This window comes from Pituophis catenifer, unplaced genomic scaffold (assembly GCF_029215685.1).
Source record: "Pituophis catenifer annectens isolate HBS135680 unplaced genomic scaffold, rPitCat1.0.hap2 SCAF_1, whole genome shotgun sequence".
NCBI classification, from domain to species: domain Eukaryota; kingdom Metazoa; phylum Chordata; class Lepidosauria; order Squamata; family Colubridae; genus Pituophis; species Pituophis catenifer.
The window spans coordinates 137,765,221-137,792,441 of NW_027256881.1; the positions used below are offsets into that span (position 1 = coordinate 137,765,221).

The 27,221-nt window shown below is 38.7% G+C and overlaps 1 protein-coding gene across 1 annotated transcript in view; it reads right to left on the reverse strand.

Moving 5' to 3' along the window:
• Window positions 1-2,508: 2,508 nt before the first annotated feature.
• The window catches only part of NBAS (NBAS subunit of NRZ tethering complex), a 151,367-nt gene continuing 126,654 nt past the window's right edge, over window positions 2,509-27,221 (reverse strand). Inside the window, exons 49-52 of the mRNA XM_070955550.1 lie at window positions 24,082-24,221; window positions 19,717-19,861; window positions 14,450-14,578; window positions 2,509-3,407 (exon numbers count right to left, since the gene is read on the reverse strand). Coding sequence (XP_070811651.1) covers window positions 3,132-3,407; window positions 14,450-14,578; window positions 19,717-19,861; window positions 24,082-24,221 — 690 coding nt within the window. The 3' untranslated portion in view covers window positions 2,509-3,131. The remainder of the gene's footprint in view (window positions 3,408-14,449; window positions 14,579-19,716; window positions 19,862-24,081; window positions 24,222-27,221) is intronic.

The following is a 27,221-nucleotide window of genomic DNA, read 5'->3' on the forward strand; positions in this document are numbered from 1 at the left end:
TCGGCCTCCTGGAATACCGCCAATCAGCTGTTCCAGGCTGTGGGGATCGCCACAGCTCATCACCGCCTCTGCGCATCGCATTTTTGGCCTCCACATGTTGCATTTTTGGTCTCCGCATGCTCCGTCTTAGACTCGTTCCAGGCTGTCAGGATCGCCACAGCCCATCGCTGTCTCCGCATGTTGCATTTTTGGCCTCTGCACATCACATTTTCGGCCTCTGCATGCTCTATTTTAGAGCCATTTCAGGATGCTGGGATCGCCACAGCACTTCTCTGCCAATTGCCGCCTCCGTGCATCCCATTTTCAGCCTCTGCGCATCACATTTTTGACCTCTGCAGGCCCCATTTTTGGCCTCTATGCATTGCATTTTCAGATGGTTCCAGGCGGCTGGGATTGTAGCTGCTGCCGATCCCCGCTGCCTGGAACTGGCTGAAAATGCGATGCGTGGAGGCCAAAAATGGGGCATGCAGAGGCCGAAAAAGTGACACATGGAGGCAGCTATCAGTGTTGATGTGCTGTGGCAGTCCCAACAGCCTGGAATGGGTTTAAAACGAGGTGTGCGGAAGTCGAAAAGACGGCAACATTTGGTATATAATTGCGCCACAATTTTCACCCACTTTTGTGGGGGGAGTGCATTTTATACTCCAAAAAATATGGTATATCTTTATCCTTCAGAACAATCTTGCCTTGGCTATAATTTGTATTTTTTTCTATGTGTTGCACAAAATGTCCATGAAACGAGTATTTTGAAGACTCTTAGAGGGTGATTAGCTTCCAATTTACAGCAAAGGTAGAGTAATTGCATTTTATGATGACCACTACATAATAGAATACCTTTGCAAACGTTAGTTAAGACATGGTTGAAACATGAAAGAAACTATTGTTTGGTTGGAAAATACAAAATATAAAATCTATCCATAGAAGAACAAAGAAGCTGGTTTTACTTTCAGGCAGATCTTGTTTTTTGAAGTTTTACAAGACTAGTACCCAGAATCAGAAAGTAAGAACAATATTTCATATATTTTGAACCTTCCCTCCCTCTTTTCTCAGTTTTCTATGAAAATCAGTGTTTTTCTAAATCTGATACAGTAGAGACTAAAATCCATAATATGTAACTTCCTTTGTTTTATCATGTTTATGATTCCTTTCCTGTTATTTTGTTTGTCTGCTTCTCCTAAACAGGCAAAAATTAAGGTATGCTTAACAGCTTATAGTTATATATTTTTTTAATTTTTTAATATTTTTTAGTATTTTATATATTCAAATTTTAAAATTGGTTTTAAATTGATTGGGGTTTTAATTTGTTTGGGCCAAAACTATTTAATTTGATTTTAATTCCACTTTTAAATTTTGTATGTATGTATTTTATTGTTTGGCTGTGCACTGCCCTGAGTCCTTCGGGAGTAGGGCGGTATAGAAATCAAATCAAATAAATAAATAAATAAATAAAATAAATATTTTAAGCAGAAATTTAAAAATGTAAATTCATCAACAATGTATAAAATAATAATAATTTTCTAAATAGATTATACTTTCCAATTTCCTACCTCACCACCACCATTCAATATTTCTTGGTGGAATATAAGTTTAACAAAATAATAATTGTAGACGATGGCCAGGCTGAGGCCAGGGGAGGGGTCAAATGTATCATTAGTCATGAGTTCCTTTGTGCCCAGAAGAGATCTAAGTCCAACCCTTCTTGATTTCTGTTGACTCTTATCTACTGCCAATTTGCCTTCACCATTAGCAGTTTAGATTCCTGTTTAGAGATAGCATGGAATAAACTTGCACTCATTTGAACAACCCTGGTTCTTGATTTCTTGCACCTCACAATAATGGATCACCGACATTGCCATACCTGGTGACAGCAGAATCAACGAGAAACAACTTGAAAAAGTCACCAGATATCAGGACTTGAGAATCAAACTGCAGAGACTCTGGCATAAATCAGTGCAGGTGGTTCCAGTGGTACTTGGCACACTGGGTGTTGTGCCTAAAGACCTAGGAAAGCACTTAAAAATAATTGGCGCTGACAAGATCACCATTGGTCAGCTGCAGAAAGCCATCTTACTGGGATCTGCTCGCATAATCCGCCAATACATCACACAGTCCTAAACGCTTGGGAAGTGTTCAACTAGTGATTTGGGATACGAAATCCAGCATGGTTATCTCGTTTGCTGTGTATAGTGTTATTTTTGTGTAAATAATAATAACAACAACAACAAAAATAATAATAATAAAATAAAAAACAAAAAATACAAAAATACAATGACTTGCAGATCCAAGTTCAATGTTTTTGGAAAAAGAAATCTGTTGTTATATCAGTCTTCATTGGAACCCTCAGCATGATACCTACTATCAACCTGATAGTTTACAAAAAAAACCCAAAAACATTCTGCCTGGTATTATTCTTAGACATTATTGTCAGGCACAAAAAATCAGGAAGCAAGGTGGTTCAAATAACTACAGATTTATTGCATGTTAACACCCTCTACAAGAATCTGAATTACTAACATTAGATCTCTGGTCTTCTCCTACAATTACCTTAATAATTTTAATAATTTTGATTAGGACTCGAATTATTAAGTTTCCACCAGTTTTAGACTGTAATCTGACTGTAGATTACTCATACATACAGAAAATGGAACCACACTAAAAGTAAACTCAAATTGGTTGAAAAGTAAACTTTTAATGACAATAGAGAAATTAAATTAATAACCTTCCAAACAGCATCACATATTAAGTATCTTTTTCCGGAATTTCCATATTACACAAGATCATTAATTCTATCTAACTTAATTTTTAGTTATATCTTAGTTATACGATTGTGTGTTATATGATTATTTATTATGCAAAAAACAAAACAAAACCCTGGAAAATATATATTTATAGAATGTTGTTTAGGAGTCACACTGAATGCACAACAGCTTTCTGAAGTGCACTGCCATATGAAAAAGGTACTGATAAAATGGAAACCAATTCAAGAAATGGTTAAAAATGCACATTACAGTTTCATACAGCACTGAGCAAAGATGAACCTGAAGCATATTTTTCCACCTTTTTCTTCAGCAAGATTTCCAATTGAGCAATCATATTTGAGGCATCAATTGCAACTTGAAGAGTCTTCCCATTTAAATCCAATGCCTAAGAGAAGTCAGAGATGCACCGTAGGTCTGGAGTGCAGGATGTGTTCCTTTGAAGGCCATAAGGAGTGAACCTGCCTCAGCAACAAAGCCTTTTTCCTGCAGTTGTTTTGCTATTTCGGTCACATCCCAGCGTCCTTCCTCTTGATTGGTGATCATATAGTTAACAAGGTGAGAATAATAAACTGTGGGAAGGCATTTCACTATTAATTTCTCATCCAGGAGCAAAGAAAGAAATTCAGAGTCACAGTTGGAATCATCAACCTGGACCAAACGAAAAAAGAAAAAGCATACAGCTATCATTATTTTTGAAAAAATGAATATAGAGTGGTATATTTGAATCACAGATGGAATGATAAGCCACTCAATTTCCCTACTTCTCTTTCACCATCACTGCTTTTCCTCCTCTGTTGGATAAGAATCCATCCTATATTCTGAAAGTGCTGCAGCCTACTTTAGTCAACTGGATGAAAGCTGATAATTAGAGAAATATGCCTTACTTTGTTCCCCAATAGGAAGTATGGATGGTAGAGCCCAGAGGTGGGTCGCTCCCGGTTCGCAAGAACTGGTAGTAAAAAATTTTAGAAGTTCGGAGAACCGGTAATAAGATTGGCTGGCCACGCCCCCAAACCAGTTCCCGGCCTGGTCTCCGCTCACTTACCCCGCCCACTGTCATTGCCTGCATGCAGCCCCAGGACTCCGCCCTTTGCCAGCCAGGAGCGCTGCCACCAGTGGCTCCCATGCACCTGGCTGCCAGCCTGCCTGCCTGCCTCATCACCGCCACCATGAGGAAAGGCCCTGAAGTTGCACTGCCTGGGATCCACGCCGCAGGGAGAAGCCAGATATGGCTGGGGGACGCTGCCCGGAACTGAGCTCGAGGCTGGCAGGAGGAGGAATGTTGCCTCTTAGCCAGCTCAAACTGTCTGCTGCCGAAGCCTGCCGCCATCCCCTCTCCCCTGCCAGCTGCTCCTGTGGCAAGAACCGCTGCTGCCAAGGGCAAGGGGGCGATGGTGGCAAGGATGGGCCGCCGGGGTTTCCTTGTCTCCCTGCCTGAGCAGACTTCTGGCATAGCCCCAGGCCTCTGGAGGGAGGGAGAGAAGCCCTGCCTGCTGCTCCTGCCACTGTCACCCCTTTGCCTCCAGCAAGAGCAGTTCTCATGCTGTCGCTTCTCTGGCAGCACCAGGAGCAACTGCCAGGTCAGAGAGGGCGGGGCAGGCTGTGGTAGCAGGCTGTTCTTGCCGGGTAACGGACAGGCTGCTCCTAGAGCAGCCAGGAGAAGGAGAAGCTGCCAGCAGAGAGACGAGCTGCCCCAGGAGGACCGGAGGAGAGCACAGCTTCTCACTCATGGAGATCTACTGGTGGGGAAGTAGGCGCGGTAAGAAATGCGTGAGCCTGGCCGGAGAGGGTTGCACATTCACTCCAGCAACGTGATCTCGCTGTTGCGATCTTGTGAGATCCAGCCATGAATGGTGTGAATGGGTTTTAATGTTTTAATGTTTTTATAATGTTTTTTTTTTTTAAATGCATTGTAAGCCACCCTTGTCTCCGGACAAGGGCGGCATATAAATTGAATAAATAAATAAATAATAAATACACACAGCATGAGAGGTTGTACAGAATCTGTTAGTGTAAAGGAGAGCAGGTAAAAATTAATAAACACTTGTCTTCCCCCTCTTCCCCTCATTTGAATGGAAGCCTCTACTTCAGGGGTGTCAAACTCATATTGTCATGACGTCACATGACATATCGTGACTCTCCCTCCCTTCGCTAAACCGGGCCACAATTTTGACACCCCTGCTCTAATTGATCATGGTTCCTGCTACTACCCTGTTCCCCCCAAAATAAGACATCCCCTGATAATAAGCCCAATCGGACTTTTGAGCGCATGGCAATAAGGCCAAGTGCTTATTTCAGGATTCAAAAAATATAAGACAGGGTTTTATTTTTGGAGAAACACGGTATGGAAAAGTTTTGATCTAATGCTCTGAATGTAATCTGAGCAACTTTCTATGATATCCACTAGCTATTATGCTGGTAAGAAAATGTGCAAGCTTCTCTGCTTGATGTTATGAATTAATACAAACCACAGTTTCATATGATTGCACACAACTTCCGAGATTCATGCATATTTACTAGATAACAAGTATTGTTCCTCGAGTGCACTTGGCATTAGGAATAATATCTTTTCATTCAGATTTTGAGCTGTTGTACTACCAGAATGGCTCATTAAGTTGAATCCCACAATCAATTGTTCACCTTTAGATTACAGTGGTAAAACTGGCTTCCAACTGAAGCAGAGGCTTTGAGAACAAGAACAACAGGCTTGAGTGATTTGCAAATTGCAGATCATATTAAAAACAAGATGGCCGTGTTCCAATATAAGCAATCTATATACTTCATTTAAAAGCACTTTTGCAGAAAGTTAAGCTGTTTTAATAGCACGAAAAACCTTCAAGTTTCAAATCCAGATTTTAAAAACCCCTAATAAATAGGCAATTAAAGTACTCTAAGTGCTATATACAAATTGCCTGTTCCATAAATGCAATTTTGGAACATTAAATTCTAAGTATATGAGTGCACTGAGTAAGACAAATGATATTTGTCCAGTTTGTTTATGGTGTTTGAGAAATAAAAAAGACAATGAATTGTTGTTTCTCAATATGTTGATACTTCTGAAATATAACAGCTGCCACCAAAAAATAAAAACAAAAAAACCCCGCCATAGCAACCAAACTATCTTGCACCCTCCATGGCTGAAAAAAAAAGAAAGTTTCAGTTGACCAAAATGGACTAAGGAAAAGGACAAAAGGTTGAACCATAGATTTTATTAGAAAATTGAGTTTTAAGGCAATCAATGTATAAAAATGGGAGAGATGGATTTCACAGCTTGCATTATGCTATAAAAACTCAATGGGTAGAGTAGATATTGCAAGGCATTTTCTCTCGATGCTTCCAGGTGTGTGTAACTTTCTGACAACTGGTTTACTCAGATCAATATCAAAATACAGCGAAAACAGAGGTAATGATTTAAGACCAGTTTGAACAAATATGCAATCTCTTATCTCTTTCCCAAATTGGAGTTACATGTGGCAGCTATTAGCCCACAACAAAACACAAATTGAGTATTTCTTTCATTTTACTTTGAGCACTTCATTAACTCATTTTATCTCTCATCTGTTAACACCCCAAAGTGGATTAGGAGGGAATTTAATGGAAAGCAAAGAAGGCAGCATACACAATCTCATTGCCTGCTCTAAACCCCAATTTTGGGATATATCTGAAGGAAACCACCTATGATTTGGAGAAGGAAGCAAAGTGCTAGCAATATTTAATTATGACTACTTTGTTGCAAAGAAACAGGCTGCTTCTGCTTTTAATTGAGCTACTGCTTTCCTTTATTCTCCCCATATATATTTAAAGAACATATGAATTAATCCTCTGCTACACTAATTTTCTTTCCATTAAAACATGTTAAGTGGAGGGCAACAATTCCCAATTTTGTGCCGTAAAGTCAGTAAAATTCTGTGCTGACATTTATTTGAAGAAAACTTTTTGTAATAGGTTTTTGATATATGGGTGAATCTCCAAACCTATCATCTTATTCTCTGAGTACTGTCTGTCTTTGCTGTTTGGCAAAGTGGCTGGCCACTTGTCCCAAAGATTTTCAGGAAGCACCTTTGGGATAACCATAGCCTGGATGATTGAGAATCTCTAAAGGCTTTTATCTATACAATTTGGGATGAACATCCTTTGAATGGTGTGGGAGTAGGAATGGATTTCCAGAGGGAAAAATTGCAGACTACAGGAACCAGGAGCACCACTCAGGTGACCCTGAGGTAAACTTCCAAGTGCTTCAATGACCCTCTAAAACAGGGGTGTCAAACTCATGACCTGAGGGCCACGGCCACCCCCATTTTAGTGAAGGGGCAAAAGGTTGTGTGATATGTGACGACAACGTGATGACTTGACTTTGATACCCCTGCTCTAAAAGGATGCAGGTTACCAGCTGTCTGCGAGGAATATAAATCCTTCTATTTCTCACTATCCTGCCAAAGCTGAAGAAGCTTCTTGCATGAGAAGTAAAACATCTTCAAAAGAAAAAAACAAGAAACTCTAGTTGCCTCCTGAAAAAGCACTTTTGGGACGACCATGACCTGGATGACTGAGAATCTCTACACTCTTTTGACTGGTCACTTGTTAATTTCTGCACACACACACACACACACACACACACACCCATTGGAGTGTAATATGCAGATACACATATGGAAACAAAAGTATCATGTGTAAATGTTTATTGGCAGGGAAAGCGTGGGAAGACTTTCCAGGACAGGCTTAGTGTGAGTTTAGTGTTTAGGGCTCTTTGAAATATGAGTAGGGTGGGAGCCATTACAATTTCATTTCACAGGGTGGGCGTTGCTATAGAATGGGCAAACTTCCAGCATCTATACGAGTGGATTGTTTACAATTTCCAGCATTTATACAAGTGAATTGATGGGACTGGAGCAGGCCAACTATGCTAGGTCAAACCAGCTGGGCATACTGACTGTGGAATTCTGGGAGCTCTGCAGTTCACCCATCTTAAAGTTGCCAAGTTTGAAAAACACTGGGTTAGTGTTTCTCTTTTGTTGGATATTCTTTTTGGATGGTTGTTTTTAACTTCAAGGTGAGTTTTCCCCCCCAAGTAAATATGGTCCTCCAAAATGGCAAGAGAAGCTAACAAATTTCTTCCTATCTGTTTAATATGTTTCAAATGTTAAATTAGTACTCTGATTATGTCTAAACTGAAATGACGTCAAATGCTGCTACTATTTTTTTAGGATTTTAAAGGCTGATGCTTAGATTTCTCGGATCTCGGTAGTCCAAAAAATCCAGAGGTGGGAGAAGTGTTGCTCACTAAGGTGGAGCAAAAAGACAGACTTTTACCTTTAGATCATTTAGATGACAGATTTATATACACAAGATTTTAAAAATCACAGCATAAAACAGCCTTTGCGGCCTCTGACCCGGCGCCGATCTCAATTGGCTCCTTGGTTTACCGAGAAGCTGAGGGAGTTGAAGCGCCGGAAAAGATGCCTAGAGAATACTTGGAGGGCCAGTCTTTCTGAATCTGACCGGACACTAGTAAGATCCCACATTAGGAATTACTTAGTGGCGATAAAAGCAGCGAAATGTAGCTATTTTGCTGCTCTTATTGCGTCATCAGATAATCGCCCGGCCGCCCTCTTTAGGGTGACCCGCTCCCTGCTCCACCAGGAAGCGCGGGAGGACCCCTTGGAGGGTAGAGCCAAGGATTTTGTTCAGTATCTGTATGACAAAATCACTCAGATTCGGGAAGATTTGGACTCCGACTGGGTAGTCTCAGGGGGAGAGACAGGGGCAGGTCTTGAGAATGTTATCTGGGATGAGTTTGATCCTGTGACCCCTCAGGACGTGGACAGGATTCTGGGTAGACTGAACGCGACCACTTGTTTATTGGACCCGTGTCCTTCCTGGTTAGTACTGGCATCCCGGGAAGTGATACGAGGTTGGCTCCAGGGGATTATAAACGCTTCGCTGAGTGAGGGTGACTTTCCCGCCGCCTTGAAAGAGGCGGTGGTGAGGCCTCTCCTCAAGAAGCCTTCCCTGGACCCGGCAATGTTGGTAAATTATCGTCCGGTCTCCAACCTTCGCTTTGTTGCGAAGGTTGTTGAGAGTGTGGTCGCGCAACAGCTCCCCCAGCACCTGGATGAAATGATGTATCTGGATCCGTTCCAGTCAGGCTTCAGGCCCGGGTACAGCACGGAAACGGCATTGGTCGCGTTGGTTGATGATCTCTGGAGGGCTCGGGACAGGGGGTGCTCCTCTGTCCTGGTCCTGTTAGATCTCTCAGCGGCTTTTGATACCATTGACCATGGTATCATGCTGCACCGGTTGGAAGAGTTGGGGGTGGGAGGCACTGTGTTGCGGTGGTTCTCCTCCTTTCTCTCTGACCGGTCGCAGTCTGTGTTGACAGGGGGACAGAGGTCGACCCCGAGGCCCCTCATATGTGGGGTGCCGCAAGGGTCGGTCCTCTCGCCTCTCCTGTTCAACATTTATGTGAAGCCGCTGGGCGAGATCATCCGTGGTTTCGGGGTGGAGTACCATCAGTACGCTGACGACACCCAGCTGTACATCTCCACCCCGGATCACCCCAACGATGCCCTTGAAGTGATGTCCCGGTGCCTGGAGGCCGTACGGATCTGGATGGGGAGGAACAGGCTCAGGCTCAACCCATCCAAGACTGAGTGGCTGTGGTTTCTGACGTCCCGATATAGTCAGTTGACGCCATCACTGACTATTGGGGGCGAATCACTGGCCCCCACGGAGAGGGCTCGCAACTTGGGCGTCCTCCTGGATTCACGGCTGTCTTTAGAAGAGCACTTGACAGCCGTGACTGGGAGGATTTTTCATCAGGTTCGCCTGATTCGCCAGTTGCGTCCCTTTCTGGATCGGGACTCATTACGCAAGGTCACTCATGCTCTTGTCACCTCCCGCCTGGAGTATTGCAACGCTCTCTACATGGGGCTCCCCTTGAGGAGCACCCGGAGGCTCCAACTGGCGCAGAGTGCAGCCGCGCGGGTGGTAATGGGAGCGACATGGCGTTCCCATGTAACACCCCTCCTGCGCGAGCTGCACTGGCTCCCGGTGGTCTTCCGGGTGCGCTTCAAGGTTCTGGTTACCACCTTTAAAGCGCTCCATGGCTTAGGACCCGGGTACTTGCGGGACCGCCTACTACCACCAATAGCCTCCCACCGGCCGGTACGCTCCCATAGAGAGGGGCTCCTCCGGGTGCCGTCGGCGAAACAATGCTGACTGGCGGCCCCCAGGGGAAGAGCCTTCTCTGTGGGGGCACCTACTATCTGGAACGAGCTCCCCCCAGAGATACGGAGGATCCCGGATCTGCGCACCTTCCGCCGCGCCTTAAAGACCTTACTATTTCACCAGGCCGGCCTGGCCTAATTTTCCCCCTCTTTTATAAAAGATTTTTAAAATTTTAAATATCTTTTAGTATTTTATATATTCAATTTTAAATTGGTTTTAAAAGTTTGGGGTTTTAAATTTGTCGGGGCCAAAATTATTTAATTTGATTTTATTCTATTTTTTAAATTTTGTATTGTATGTGTTTTTATTGTTTGGCTGTGCACCGCTCTGAGTCCTTCGGGAGTAGGGCGGTATAGAAATCTAATAAAATGAAAATGAAATGAAAATGAAAACAACAGTGAAAACCAGAAGGTACAGGAGAACCATGAAAAGTGAGTGGTTAGCATTACGGGTGTGCAGACAACTCAACATTTTTAGCATTAAATACCCATTTGCTTTGTTTAATTAATGAAGAAAAGTTTCTGCTTTTGCAAAGGTGACCCCGGGCTTAATCAGAGAGACAAATGGAAGCAGATGCAGACCAAGAGCAGGAGAGACACAACCGCTAATGACCTTAGCTCAACGGGTGAATGCTGGCGATCTGGAATTATGGCATAAGGCATACGTTTATGGAGAATGCCATTGGGAAAGAAAAATACTTGGGACATTTATTAATTTAACCAATTTAATGTTAAAATAGCCACAGGACAGTAACTGTTTCTCAAATGTAAACACAAAGCTTGAACCAAACTGTTATAGAAAAATCAAACAAATCGCCAAAGAAGAAAATAGACTGGATCATAACTCAAGGGGAAGAAAACAAGTTAAATACTGGAACTATGCAATTGCTACTCGAGCATATTAGCCCTCAACAAACATATCAAATGCATGAAACTAAATCCATTTTCATTTCTGCAACATTCTGCTTAAAAGTGTTCTACTTTAACAATTTATCTGAAAAACAACCAAACTTACCAAACAATCTTTAGAACTCTGGAAATTAATAAGTAGTACTATATAAAGAGAGCACTAAGAACAATGTTAGATTAAGACAAAATATTTTTTACACAAAATTTCCAGAAAGTATAAATATAGTTATGAGCATCAGGGAGAATAATAAAGACTAAGCACAGCCTCCTTTCATAGAAAGCATAAAGAATGGAAATTAGTTTATCTACATATATTTGTTATGCCAAACACATGATAGAAAATGTTTGAAAGCTAGTTAAAAGAAGTATGCATCAGAGTAACATGCAAAATTTGGGAAATATGTTGACTAACAGTCACACAGCAGGATAGGCTGTTTTTGTCTTTATTTAATCAACTAATGGACCCAGGATGTTACTGCAGCTATGAAGAGGCACTGATGAAGTACACAATGTTAGCTGAGATAATGCATTTTTAAGTCAGTGAAGCTTTCAGTTCAACAGGTGTTTTCCTATCTAACAAATATACATTAGAATTCAGGAGTTTGAAATTGTTTATACAATGCAAAACAGATAAAATTAATATGTGAAAATGAATATATATGAGTTTATAGACATTGACTTCACCATGAATACCACCAAGTTTGTGGAGTAAATGATACAATTTCAGTATTTCCATCTTGGTTTCTTTTTGAGTTTACCACAACAATCCCTTCTTGAGTATGAATAGAAATAATCGTAATTTATGACCAATCTTATTGATTCAACAAATAAAAGATTCAAAAACTGATTGTCATGGCGGCATCACATGACGTATGGGGACTTTTTGTCCCTTACCTAAACCGGTCGTGGGCCAGCACGTGACTCATCCAGCCTGTGGGCCAGGAACTTGACATCCCTGGCAAACCTAATATTCTGTCAATTATTTATACTCAAGATTCATTGTCAGAGATGAACAAGTTACTTCTGATCAGGGAAATACACAGAAACAGTAATCTGAAGGTGGATAAAGCAGCAAATACAAGGGTATTGCAATTTCAGAAAAGCTAGGAAAAGAAGCCAGGCTTTTTACTGCAGGCAGAAGCAGCTGAAATCCTGTATCAGCACTTCCCCCACCATTATCTTTTTAAATGTAAACATCCATAAAGCTGTCAGTATTAGACAACAAATGGCTAAATAATATATCTGATCAGCAAGCGAGCACTGCATTTCTTCTTGCATATCTGTGGTTGTGAGCCTTGCTAGGAAAATCAATAGGCTCTGATTTTGCTTTCCAGATGCTGGTTATGATTCTCGGGTGTAATATAAGCAAAGGAAAGCAAAGAGCTTTAGGAAACAAAAGAGCCATGCTTAAATGGAAAAACGAGCTAACTCAAAAATCTTGCCTGGCGACAGCATCTATTATTCAAGCACCATATAATGTAGCTTAAACTAGGCAAGAACTGAATTGTAAGAAAATGGTTAACACCTGAACAGGAAAAAAAAAAGCCTCCAAAGAGAAAGAAAAATCCATCCAATGAGATTCTTGAAATGTTATGAGCCGTTAAGTTTATGCCAATTATTTAAGTAGTGTAAGAAAATTTATACATTCATTTCTCATCAGAGACATGGAACATCATCTTAGTCCTTCAGCCAGACAACTATTTATTCTTTTCCTTGGCTCTGCGTTTTTAAAAGGGAAAGAGAAGAAAATCCCTCCACCGCTTTCCTGGCGCTACTTCAAAATGGGGATGTATAAAACAGTAACCCATAAAAGAAGTATGGGCAATGTACATTATCTGCAGCAATATATATATATGATCTCAGATTCTGTATATCATTTATATTTATGCTGTGTGTCTACAATGGAGCTTTTATACAGACACACACAGTCTCCATTGTAGATACACAGCATAAATATAAATAGTATACAGAATCTGAGATCCCCTAAGGTTAATTAACTGTAACTTCTATAACCCTTGCTGGCATGGTTAAAGTGGTAGTTCAGAACAACAGGTTCTCACCTTATAAATAGGTAAATACTATGATCAAGTGGCTGGTTTACAGATGTCTCCCTATATGCCATATATTCATATGAAGACATAGTGGTCTGGCCAGGAAGAAGCAAATTGTTTAGCTTTATAATTCTTCAAGTGTTAGAAGCCAGAATTTGGTCTGCTCGAATAAACCAGGAGCTTCCACATGAAGGATACACAAAGGATCACCTGAAAGCTGGCAACGAATTCTAATATATACAAAGATGAAACTTGTACAGGTATTCCTTGACTTACGACCACAATGGAGCCCAAAATTTATGTTGCTAAGTGAGACATTTAAGTGAATTTTTATGACCTTTCTTGCCATAGCTTGTTAAACGAATCACTGCAGTTGTTAAATTAGTAACATGGCTGTTAAATGAATCTGGCTTCCCCATTGATTTTGCTCTTCAGAACATTGCAAATAGATGATCACATGACCCCGGGATACTGCAGCTGTCATAAGTCAGTTACCAAGCAACTAAATTTTAATCATGTGACCATGGGGCTGCTGCAACAGTCATAAGTGTGAAAAACAAATTGTAAATAACTTTTTTCCAGTGCTGCTGTAACTTTGAATGGTCATTAAATGAACTGTTGTAAGTTGAGGACTACATGGACTACTGTGCTTTGTGAATCATTTCAAGCCTTCCAAATATTTTGCTCGGCCCCCGACAACCATTTTTGTAGTAAAATTTAATAAGATTTCTGTTAATTGGATGCTACTAACTCATCAAGTTATCTCAAACCATACCTACTATGCTCAGTATATTCTAGTCTACACAGAATTGATGACAAATTGATTGTCTAAGCAAGGCCTGTCAAATTGGTGGCCTGTGGGCTGGATGTGTCATGCACATGCCATGCCCACCCCAGCTCTCCAAAGGCAAAAAACGTCATGATATGTCACATGACACGATCGAGTTTGACACCCATGGTCTAAGTCATACCAGGTATAAAGTATTTTGTTATTTTGTTAAACAAGTGGCTAAAGAGATGACGTTTCTTCTAATTATTTAATATTATTAGTCTTAACCATCTTGAGCATATAAAATGAACTCTTAGTCCTATATCAGGGGTCCCCAACCTCTGGGCTGAGGCCTATTTGGAAATGGGCCGTGTGAGAAGTGGGCCGGGGCACATGGCACACAGTTCCACTTGCACAAGTGATGGGTTGGCACACATGTCCATGCTGAGCTCCGCTCGTTTGAGCAGTGGGCCGCCGCTTGTGTTAAGTGGAGCTGCACATGTGCATATCAGCCCACCATTCATATGGCCCAGTCCCACCCACCCACCCCCCGCCATAAGCTGGGCCACCAAGCTGCAAAGGTTGGGGATCACTGTTCTATATAGTTCTATAGATTACATAAAAGCTTTGGAAAGATATAATAGCTATATTACACTCAAGAGGACTAGCTTCCTACATAATGGCAGAAGAACTAATTTATTACCTCCAATGAGGAAGAATGGCTAAATCAATTACCTTAGCAATTGCTGTTATCTGTTCCAGTGCCATGGAGTGTAGATCTTGATCTCTACTTTCCAGAAGTAGCTTCAGGGAGGGCAGCAGAAGAGATTCCTTCAGGAGCAGCAAACACAGGCTTTTTATGCACTGAAAACAAATAGAAAACCTGGGTGTAAATAGTCAACTGGAAGACCACAACTTGCACTCTCCTCAGAAAATCCTTTTATCAAGTCCAAAGTGGAAACCTGATATCTTTTAAAGCAAGCAAATAACCAAAAGCCTCTGGTGAAAATTCAGCCTTTCAGGAAATGTAAAGAGTGAATGGAGCAAAAGACTGAATTGTTCCAATGACTTGAAAATTCGCTTTATGAGAACTGCATAGAGAAGAATTAAAGTATAAACATTTTGAGGAGATGCCTTCTGTCCCTGAAGAAGACCATCAGTTGTCACCTAGGGCCACTGCTGATAAAGAGTTTCAGGAACTAAGCTCTGTGTTGTGTCCTTACCTTATTTTATCCCTACTCATTCATTGAACAATTAATGTTCAAAAAGTCTCAGGAAATGAAGCTCCATGTAAGTTGTCGCCATCCATCCATCCAGTGGTACTCTCTTTCACACACAGATACATACAAAATCTGAAGTACAACTGAGATTTGGCATACCAAAGGATTTTCAACAATAGAAAACAGACCTTCATTCCAGAACATTTTCATATATTCATATTAATAAAAAAAAAATGTTTTAATAGCAATATCCAGTTCCACCTGGTGGGATTCAAACTTTTTTACTACCAGTTCTGTGGGTGTGGCTTGGTGGGCGTGGCATGGCTTGGTGGGTGTGGTAGGGGAAGGTTACTGCAAAATCCCCATTTCCTCCTGATCAGCTGGGACTCGGGAGGCAGAGAATAGATGGGGGTGGGGCCATTCAGAGGTGGTATTTACCGGTTCTCCGAACTACTCAAAATTTCCACTACCGGTTCTCCAGAACTGGTCAGAACCGGCTGAATACCACCTCTGACCTGCAGTCACTTAGCACTGTGGGAAGTCTACCCCAGGGGGACAGCGTCAGGGACCTCATAGCACCAGAAACCTCAGAAAACAGTGCCAAGAGACTCAAGCCAGCCCTTCCCCCTTTAAGAAAACCCGCAAGCAAAAGCACCAGCTGAAAGGAGCATTTAAATGGAGCTATTAAGACAAGGGGAATCAGGCTAAAAATAACTCACCTGGAACTTCCCTTTTCCTCTTTCCTGGCAGAATTAATCCCCAGGATAGGAAAGACAAAGCTCCGGGAACAGGATTAACCCATTAAGGCAGGAAGACAGGATCCAGGGCAATCACTTTAACTAGAGACACACAAATAAACTCATCAAGCTGCAGGAGCTTTAAAGGGGAATTAAGCATAAAAGGCTCAGAGTCACACTTCCAAGGCTGCTTGCAAGCCAGGAATGCTTGAGCTGTGTCACTACTTTTTTTTTGCCTTCCTGAATTAAAGGATCCCTTTTCTGGCAGCTGCTTCCATGTCTATTTTTTCTCAGCATCACTGACTGTTCCCCAGCTGGGAACGAACCAGGGAAAGTTCTTTCAACAGCATAATACTGTCTGATCAGCTTCATAGTTTCAAATTATGTTTTCTTATCCTATTAGATATGATCGTCATTAATTATTTGTCAGGAACATCCCTTAAAGTCACAACCTCTGGAAAATGGTCATACTGAACAGAAAATATTTGAAAAATTAGTTCAATTTTAGTTCAGAACAAACAAGCTTTTCAGGAGAGGAGAGAAGCTAAAAAGAATCCAAATATCCATAGCTGGCATGTGAATGTAGCATAGCTGATAAATTTTATTTTTTTTATTTAAGAAATTTATATGCTGCCTATCTCGCTATCCAAAACAATTTTAGGCGGCTTACAAGAAATCCAACAAGCGTACCTGTTTATTGGTTGATTGGCAGACTTCCAAATGGATACTGGGCACTATAAAATGGAATTAGTTTCTTATCCAAATTCAAATCAGGATATATGCTAATTAGTCTATATAATTGTTAACAACAGGATAACAGCTTGCTCTAGGAAGCATGCTTCCACTATTAAGAGCAAGCTGGTTCAACTGAACATGTAGATAAGTTGCCACCATGTTAAGACACCTTTTTTGAATTAAAGGTTCAACAGAAGTTGTATAGATGATGTACCTTAGAGGTTGCCTAGTGCCGTTCTATATATCTTTATCTTTTCTTTCCCGCTCCTAGTCTCTAGGAATAAAAATGTCATTTTGACTTCTTTGGAAAGAAGTTTTATAGTTCTGTCAAGCCTTCTATAATTCAGCTTCTTCGCTTAAGGTTTTGATGGGTTTGCAGATATAAAATGCTACTGGCACTATAAAACTGCTGCTTCACCCAACTGTTAAACCTAAGAGCCATCAACTTTTTTTTTGTAAGCCTTGTACACATAGCAATAAATTGTGCTTTCCAGATGCACGAAAAATGTGCAGAAATATATGATCAGTATTTCATATTGTGCATTACAAGTCTTTTGTTATCATTTACCAGAAATAAGCCTCTAATACAAAATTGTAAGAGATGGTAGAAAGTTCAATATTTCTAATTTTACTACCTCATCCACAATATATTTAATTTATTGGTTCTTTTTTCTCATGCAATCACTCAAACAATAGTATAAATCAGTTTAAATAGTTAATACAATCACAAACACCATCTTTAACTTCAACCACAGCCAACTGTGACTCCTTTGTGTGCTGTTTGAATAGTGAACAGCTGTTATTTTTGGTTAGCAATAGCTGAAATTCAAGAGTAATGGCAATCAACTACCAATGTAGGATAATGCTTAAGATGTTGGATCAGGCTCAGGAGAGAGCCAGATCCAAGTCCATCCTCAGCCAAAAATCTCACTAAACATTTACTTTCAATCCAACAAAACTGCACAGGGTTGAAGTTTTAGGAGAAAAATGGAGAAAGGAACACCATATTCTCTACTTTGAGTTCCTGCAGGAAAAGTGGGATGATGATGATGACAACTGCACCAATCATATCTCTTATTGGGGATGAAGCTTTACTGCAATGTTTTGTTACAGATCATATTTGTAAATATTTATTATAATGGTAAATCTCCAAAATCTTTAGATTCACAGCAACTTACAATAATAATTCAAAAACCAAAATACAATTAAAAACCATAAATTAAATAACATAACAGTAAGCTGATGAAATAAATATGAAACATACAATTATAGAAAACTATTAATGCTGACCCCAAAGCAAGTGACATTAGTTTTCAAAGGTCCTGCATAAGTCTTTTCAAAAATGCCAGGATTGCTGTTTTTTTAATTATTCCATATTTTTTAAATTTATGTATTATGCCCCAATCACATGTTGATAGGGTACCTAGATAAACTGATTTAATATATTAAAAACAAATACTTTCCCCTGAAAAAGAAAAGTTAGAGATATAAGTGTAGCTAGTGTAGCTGGAAGGTATCTTCAGAATGGGTTATACCAGTAACTTTTTAAAGGCAACCAGCACAACGCTCTCCTCTTTTATTTACACGACTGTGAATTACCTTCATTCACAGTCAGCAAGGTTTGTCCAAACAGTTTTTCAAAGGAATATTTCTCAACACACTGTGTTTCCTGCAAAAGCCCACTCCCTGTTCGCTCACCTTTAATTTCCTATGGGAGAGGCCAATCACCTCCAAAATGTGGCTTTATTCCAGAGCTGCCAGAAGACAAGAACAACTCAGAAAGCAGGGTCAACTCAGGAGTAAAGCCACACTGTAAGGGCTCCAGCTGTTCCTCTACCTCGCTGCTGTCTAGCTCCCTCTCTGCCTCCGACATAGAGCCCTTATCCAAGCTTTCCCCAACTCCCAGGCCTGGCCCAAGTTCCTCCCCAACTTCCTCACTGTCCGACTCTGCTGCCAGCTCTGCTGGCCGTGACGGGCCACAACAGAAAGTCCCAGAAGCAGTTCCTGACATATCAAGTTTTAAAAAGACTGAGGATTACAATGCAATTAAAATAAAGATCTTGGTTTAACAGCAATTATAATATATAAACAATATAAGGTAGGCATCTGATCCTGTGAATCTATATTTAATTTACTCAATAGTTTTGTTTTTATTGCGTTAACTTGCTTTATTTTGGAACAATTCATTTGGTTATACTTTTTTTATATTGGCATGTTATCTGTAATGATAAAAATCATTACCCTCAATAAATAAATAAGTCAATCCTAAATATGTTTACTTTGCAACCCTTCCTTCCAATACATTTCTGAGATACATTTTCAGTTTCTCCAGCATGAAATCTGATAGGTCTAATCTCTAAAACATTTTCACAGCATTTAAGGGTCCTGTAACAATGGAAAGTTTTATGGACGTGGTTGGGACAAGCTAGCAGTTTACGATAAGGTGTTTGCATTGCCATATCTGGAGGAAAGGAGACTTTAAGCACTTTAGAAGTTTCAATATTTTAGCAAACTTTCCCATCCCCCCCCCAAATACTGAATCAATAAAAGCTTAACCCAAAGATGCTTTTTTCAGGAGACAATTGGAGTTTCTTGTTTTTTCTTTGAAGACGTTTCACTTCTCATCCAAGAAGCTTCTTCAGCTCTGGCTGGATGGTGGGGAATGGAAGGATTTATATACAGCTGGTCATTTGCATCCTTTTAGAGAGTGGTTTATAAACTTGGAGGTATAACTGATAAACTTGGAGGTTTATCTGTGTCAGGGTAACCTGAGTAGTGCTCCTGGTTCCAGTAGTCTGCAATTTTTTTCCTCTGGAAATCCATTCCTACTCCCGCACCATTCAAAGGGTGTTCATTTTTAATAAAAGCTTAAGTGACAAACTCTGTAAATCCAAGAAGCCCTTGGTTAGCATCTTGAATGCCCTGATCTACTAACAGAGATGAAACAGAATTTCATTAGGAAGGATCATGGCAGGAGCTTTGGTTGAACTAGTGACATGGAAATGAAGGGACATCTGGGACCCATTTGTTGTCAGTAGTGACTCACTATTCAGAAATGCAACTGTTTCAGGGCTTCAGGCTCTCTGTGAGATTTGGATGAGAACAAAATCTAGTGCAAATGGAGGTTGATGAACAAAAGGAATATCACTGCACCTGTAATGAAGGCGTTACTAATGGTTGCAAAAATATTTCAAAGCTTCTTTACTATTATCATTCTATGCTTAACAAAGAAATTACATATATTAACAAGTTTACTGTCCATGTAAACTGGGTCACGTCTAACAAGAACTCTAAGTCAGGTAAGACTTACCTCTGCAGAGAGTCCCTGCTTTGTCTCATATAAAGAGCGGCAGATCTTCAGAATCTCGTCTCCCACACTCTTCTTCTGCTCCTGTGGGCACTTCATAAGCATCATTGTTCCCAGTTTAACCCAAAGATTATTACTTGAACATGTTCTAAAATAAAGGAAAAGAAGTTTTCTTGCAAGCACTAAAAACAATCTGATCTCTATTGGTCATATCTACCTACATGTACTTTTAAAAAGTGATTTTTTAAACAACATGTATTGAATGTGAATGCTTTGTGTAACTTTTACAATAAACTCAAATGAACTGCTTTTCAAGTCCATGTAGTCCGTGACTTTTTAGAAACGAATATGAAAAAAAGACTAACAGAATAAATTATTTTAATTAAAAAAAAAAACTGTGGCCAAGAGAGAGAGAGAGAGGACTTTATTAGGAGGAGCTGCTTATTAGGGTAGACAAGATAAGCAAATAAGTCATGAAAGTTGATATGTGTTTTCTGTAATATTAAATAAAACATGATAATAGAATTAAAAACTGAGGTCAGAGGCAAATAAGATTTTAAAAAAAAATCAGATAAATATTTGTTAATCATTTAAAAGCTAGTAATAAGAGAGGCATAGTGGCTCAGTGGCTTAATGATGCTGGAGATGGCCTCAGTTCCAGCAGTTTGAGCCCAAGCACTGCGTGGCAGGAGGAGCTCCTGTCACTCACCTCAGCTTCTGTCCACTCAACAGTTTTAAAGCATGTTCTATGCAAGTAGCAATAGCAATAGCACTTAGATTTATATACCACAATTTACAGAGTCAGCATATTGCCCCCCAAAAATCTGGGTCCTAATTTTACGAACCTCAGAAGAATCCATCCACCCTTCATGGGAGGCTGAGTCAACCTTGAGTCAATCAGAATCGAACTCCTGGAGTGAGCAGTGAGGTAGCCTGCAGTACTGCATTCTAACCACTGTGCCACTCGATAGATAGGCACCACTTCAGTGGGGAGATGAGCTGGTGCTCTGTGCAGGCAGTTAGGTTCCTGGTGGGTTTGAATTTTGTCAGTTGTGGTGCCCACTTGTGAGGCAGCTCTGGGAAGTAAGGGATCTTTGGATGACACTGCAGGAAGAGTCACTCATCTTTCTCTCTGGTGCAAAACCAGCTCACTCTCCTGTGGCACACAGTGGGAGGTGCGCGTGTCCTATAACAGAAATTGTACCTTGGCAAGCCAAACTACTATTTTGCAATAACACTGTGGTCTCCTGGCTACTATAACAACACCATATTGCGGTGGTGCAGTGGTTAGAAGGCAGTAGTGCAGGCTACGTCTGCTGATCACCGGCTGTCAGAAGTTTGGCAGATCAAATCTCACCAGGCTCAAGGTTGACTCATCCTTCCATCCTTCTGAGGTCGGTAAAATGAGGACCCAGATTGTTGGGAGCAATATGTTGACTCTGTAAACCGCTTAGAGAGGGCTGTAAAGCACTATGAAGCGGTATATAAGTCTAAGTGCTATTGTTAAGTGCTATTGTAATATTGCTATATACTAGTAATAATATCAATACTAGTAATAATGAAAAATTATTTAAAGTCAATTATGAAATATTAGCCAGAATTAATTTTCTAATCTAGAGTTACAATTTGCATGCTATTATGACTTGGTCAATGATATTGAGTTTAGGCACAATTATCACACTTGAATTACCAGATATACCAAAGGTACTGTGAATTACAGTAAAATTCAGAAGGTAAAAATGTAATAATACTCATAAATTATAAACTTGCCAAGACTAGTGTTACCCGCAAATGCGCACCTCAAAACTAAATTAATGTAAGAATCCATACAATTTATCTATAGAGTTAAAGCTTAACATTTTGTTCATTTTCTGCCACTCACGCTCCACATCAGTTTGTCTATAGATCCACCTAGGGACAGGATTTTGAATTTCAGACATGATGTGATTATTATTGGAAATTAAGAATGAAGTTGTAATTTTTTTTGATGAAGAGGGAGAATCATAGGTGGCATTAAACATTCTTATTTTTCTCTTTAATTGGATTGTGTACTATTGATAAACTAAAACAGCTTACATTAGGAAAGTGCTATTCTAATTATTTGAAAAGGACTTTCAAATAATCCAGGAAAAGGATTTTAATACAAACACCTAACTTATAAAAACTATGAAATATATAAGAACTCACGACATTCACCATTTTTTTAATGCTTCAGGAAAACCTATGGATGCTGTGACTAATGAATGCATCATATGAAAACAAAGTATTTTTCCTTGTCAGAAATGTTTTATTCATATGTAAAACTATGCAAATTTACATGACTCGGTACATTCTGGTCAAGGATGATGTCTTTGATAAAGTGACAGTTTTTCTTTGAAAAAATCCATGGGTAATCTGGAATGTGACAACTCAATAAAGAGACCAGATAAATAGTTGAATGCGTAACATTGTGGAATGGTTAATCTCCAGTCTGCCAAATCAGTTCAGTGAGAAAACACATTATGCCACAATGGGGGTAGTTACATAGGGCAGAGATTGTCTCCTCCAAAATACCATTTTTTTTGAAAGGCAAGAGAGAAATCTGATGAAAAAAGAAAATAAATGTAACCAAGCCATCATAAAAAAAAAAAAATCCTATTTCTCAATGCAGTTTTTTTTCCTACTAAATACAAATTTTGCTCTAAGGGATTTCTAAGTGTATATTGATGCTTTATAAAGGTCAAATATAGACAAATGTACACAAAATATATTTTATTTCAGTCTTGGAACAAAGCAGACCACTCAGAACATTTCATTGAAATGTATACGTTATGCTTAGATGGACCCCCAACCCAATGGTTCAATCTTCCATATTCCATCAGAAGAAAATATGTATCAAATATACTGATTAAAGGAAACATTATAGAAGGACAGCTTTGGTAACCTATGGTAACCAAAAATCGGGAAGATTCTGGTGGCACCCTTCTCTAATTAAAAGGCATAAACTTTTAGTAGTTGCTGCCCACTTCATCAAATGCATAGATTGACTAAACTCCCAGGATATTCTATTGTGGATTATGAAGTAACCATTTTGGAAAAAAAAGAGATTTTAACAGCACGGTTGAACAAGAGATTGTTGAATTCACATATAGTAGTACATCAAAAGGTATTAGGTTATCACTGAAGGTCTTAACAAATGCAATGTTTTTAATTGATAAATTTTAACCTATCTTTCATGCAACCTCCATCTGCATAGCCAATCTGTCTTCTCCTTCCTTCCCCATTCATTTCATCCCACTGGAAATCCTGCATCAGTTTAGCCACTCTATCCAACTGACCAAGTAAGAAATAGGTCATGATAGCTTGTGCCTTTTAATACACTTTGTTATTTAGAAAATATGCTATTAGACTATTAGACTCATTCTGAATGTTGGTTTGTGGTTCTAAATAAACCCATTGTGTTTTTTGAGATCTTCAAAGGTAGCCTGAAATTTTTTGATATTCAGCAATCTCTCAATTATGTTGGTAATGTTTTTTTCCCTTTCAAGATGGAATGTCCTAGAAGGCTGAAATACTCTGATATACCTTTTGAGTCAAATTTCATATTCATTAATTCTTTTGTGAAAGTTTCGGCTAGTTTGTTCTATGTAGAATCCAGAGGGGAAAATGATGCCAAATATCAGAGGAAGAGCATGTGAAGATATTGCTAATTATGTGTGTCAAGTTGTTGGGGGGTGCATGATAGGTCTGTTGATATATAATGTTGGGGAAAAGTCCACATTTGGTCTTTTTTGGCAGGGCCTGATTCTCATGTTAGTATCCTTGTTCTGTTGTTGCTCATGAGAATCTGTATGCAAGTTTAGACCTGCCACTAAGCAGCTAAGAAAGTGAAGTGTTCCTTTCTAGTTGGGCTGTATTAGCAATAACAACAGAACACCATTGTCACTTACATTTCACAGCTTAAGCCACTCAAATGTGTGCATATACATGTATATGTGTATACACACACACACACACACACACACACACACGTACGTATGTATAATTTCCAAAAGTCTGCACCATTTTATTAACTTCTATTCATCTGTCAGAAAATGTCTATGCATTTTAATTTTAATTTTGTTGGTCAGTGATCATCATCATGAATAGGTTTATGGACTCTGTGAGAAAATATATAGTATTTTTTGCACTTTAAAAACAGCAAAAAGAATTGGGGTGGCCTAGAAATACCATCAATCAACCACTCACTCAATTAAAGCGGCAGTTTCTTACCACTTAAAAATAACAAGGGAATTCTACAATCATTTATTTCTTAACTAGGAGAAGATCTACTTTAAAATCCCCAAAGGTATTTTAAACATATGTTAAAGTGCAAAACAAATAACTTACATATTTGGACTTTTCATAGGAGGCCAAGCTTGCAGAAGCATAACTAAATGCTGAAATTCTTCATGTTTCTCGCTATTTTCCAGAAGTTTCATGAAGAGAAGGTACCTTTTTTCTTCATTTTCAATCTCTGTTATTTCCACCTAATAAATTGGGAAAAGCAGCAGCTCACAATAAATACAGGTATCAGAGCAGAGAACATAATTATCCAAATATTAGTTGCTTAGACAAGTTAAATTGGTGGCATATTAAACAAAAAAAAAAAAAAACCAAACAAGAGATATTCTTGTGTTAAATCGGGTTTGTTTATTCCCTTCAAGTCAATGTTTAATCCTGGCAACTGCATGGACTAGTTCCTGTAGTTTTCTTGGCAACATTTTGGGAAGTGGTTTGCTTTAGTTTTTACACATTTTCTTACAAACCAAAATAGTAATATCAAGCACATAGTTTGACAGTTCAAATATCTCCTGCAAGATTTCCTGGTTTCAGTAACAGAAGCAAACATGAAGGAGGACAGAGCAAAGCCACAGGTATAATGGAATTAACTTGAAGAGATTGGTGACAAGCAGAAGCTTAGGGAATCTTTGTATAATGGCACCCAGAGGATAACTGAATTCTTGTTTCTTCTTGTTTGGTTTAGTAGTCACAAGGCAATTTATCTGCTTCATGCCACCAAAATTCCTGTTCTAGAGGAATTGGGTAATAGATTCCAGTAATATGCTTCTATGGTATTTAATAATGACTCAGCAGTTAATTTCACTTCATGCTTTATTGTCCCATTTCAGCTATGAGAGATGCTTTTAATTCAAAATAGTTAAGTCTGTTTTATTTATCAATCAAATTTATAAAACTGCTCATCTCACCTAAAGTGACTCTAGGCAGTGCACAAACATTTGAGGTGAATAGATTTCCCAAGGTGTAGAATTATGCTTTTTTTTAGCATAAGAAATTTTATTCTTCCGAGTACAATAGCACTTAACTTCCCTTAAACAAGCTGATCAAACTGGCTGCTGACGGACTGGATGTGTCATGTGCAGACACGCCCACTCCAGCTCCGCAAAGCAAAAATAATTGTGATATGTTCCGATAAGTCATGTGATGCAATCGAGCTTGACACTCATGCCTTAAAACATGTTGTCCTATTCTGATTGCAAGCAAGACTATTCCCAGCTTTTGATTTTGAAGGGATTTTATAAGGAAGACTGGAAGGGGCTTCAGATAAGGGAAGGGGCCTTCTATCCTCATCCTTATTAGCAAAGTGATTATATAGGAAAAATATATAAATAGGAAGTCCTTGATCTCTTTGCAGTTCTTCACAATTTTTGGATTTGCATTTATTAGAAGCTGAACTTCAATTAATATATAAAAACTCAAATCAATTATTTCCCTTAAGAAAGCTCATATTAATAGAAAGCATGCTAAAAGGATCTTTTGATTTATACATAAAAAGGGTTTTCTTTGAAAATCATCAAGGTACATAGCAAAATAAACCTCAAATATATAATATAAATTATACTTTAGGAAAAAAAAAAGCTGTTAAAAAGTGAAATCTGACAGGAAAGAACTGATAATTAATTCAAAAATAACTTACTTAAAAAGCTGGAAATCTGAATATTATTGTCGTGAGACTATGTTATAAATACTTTTGTACAAAAAGCAAATACTAAATACTGATTTGTCAGAAATTTGATTATTGTTGAACATGCTCTACTATAATTAATACAGGAATACATACAATTTATCAACAAATGTCTTATAATAAATATTCAAACTGAAAAAGGCTAATATGTTGACACGTTATTTCTCATTTACATTGTTTTTCTTCTCAACGTAAATTCTGTAATACTTGATAGCAGATCAGATTCTAGAGACTTTGTCCACAATGATAATATTGAAATACTAATTTCATAAGCAGTATCAGCATTTAAAAGAATGATCTTTAAATCTAAATTTACAATCGGGCCCTAAAAACTTATTTTTTTCAGTTAGCCGGTCTGTCTTGATTTTAGGGTTAGTTTTAAAATTTTAATATTGATTTTAAATTGACAAGTTTTAAATTATGGGCCAAATTTATAAATTATTTTAACTTTATTTTTAACTGTGATGTTATGTATAGATGTTTTTATTTTGGCTGTTCACCGCCCTGAGTCCGAAAGGAGAAGGGCGGTATAGATATTTGAATAATAATAATAATAAATGAGTTTCAGAAATACTAATTTCATAAGCAGTATCAGCAGTATCAGCATTTAAAAGAATGATCTTTAAATGAGTTTCAGAAACAGGGCTGCTGAAGTATATGACATGAGGAAGCCAAGCATTTTCTTTTCTGGAAATTTAAATTAACCATATGCATTTGTTAAACACCATAAAATTATCTGTTCATACTAGCCAAACCTCAAATCAATGGCAGATTTATTTGTATCCTAGCAAAACCCATGTTGATTAATTCAATTTGTAAATGTATTTCTATTATTCAGTTCTTCACTGCAATGTGAATCTGAATTACTACAGCATTAAAAGCAGAATTACAAACAAGGCACTTGAGAGAATATTCTAATTGCTACAATATATTCTCAAGCCAATGAAGTTCTAGTAAAAATCTATTAAATTCATATTTATTCACAAGAGAAGGCTTCTTGAAAACAAGTGAAAGATAACATATGCTTTTATCTTCAGGTACTGTGTGACAATCGAAAGATGAAAATGGAATGAAATTCCTCCACTGATTCAATATATTTTGTTCTCCCACTGAGATTTCCTTGAATTACACACATAATTATGTATGTGTCATTATGAACTCATAGAAAAGCAGTGGCTCTTTGCTTCATCAAAAATGATCTTGTAATAAAAGATACTGATTGATAAATGATTATGCCATTTTTTTCTGAGAAGAAACTCAAAATAGGATAAATTACTTGTTCTTCTTGATTTAGTTCATATTCCAATACTGTAACTTAGATAAATTACAGATCAATGTTCTAAGCGTCTTAGCTGGAGCACAGCAATTTTCCTTGTAATGGCTTCAGAACACAAAGTTCAATGTATGCTATTACATATATAAAAATTATGGTATAATCCTATTTTCTCCAAGGGAGCAAACCAATGTTTACAACAAGCAGGACAAAATGACCAAAATCTGACAT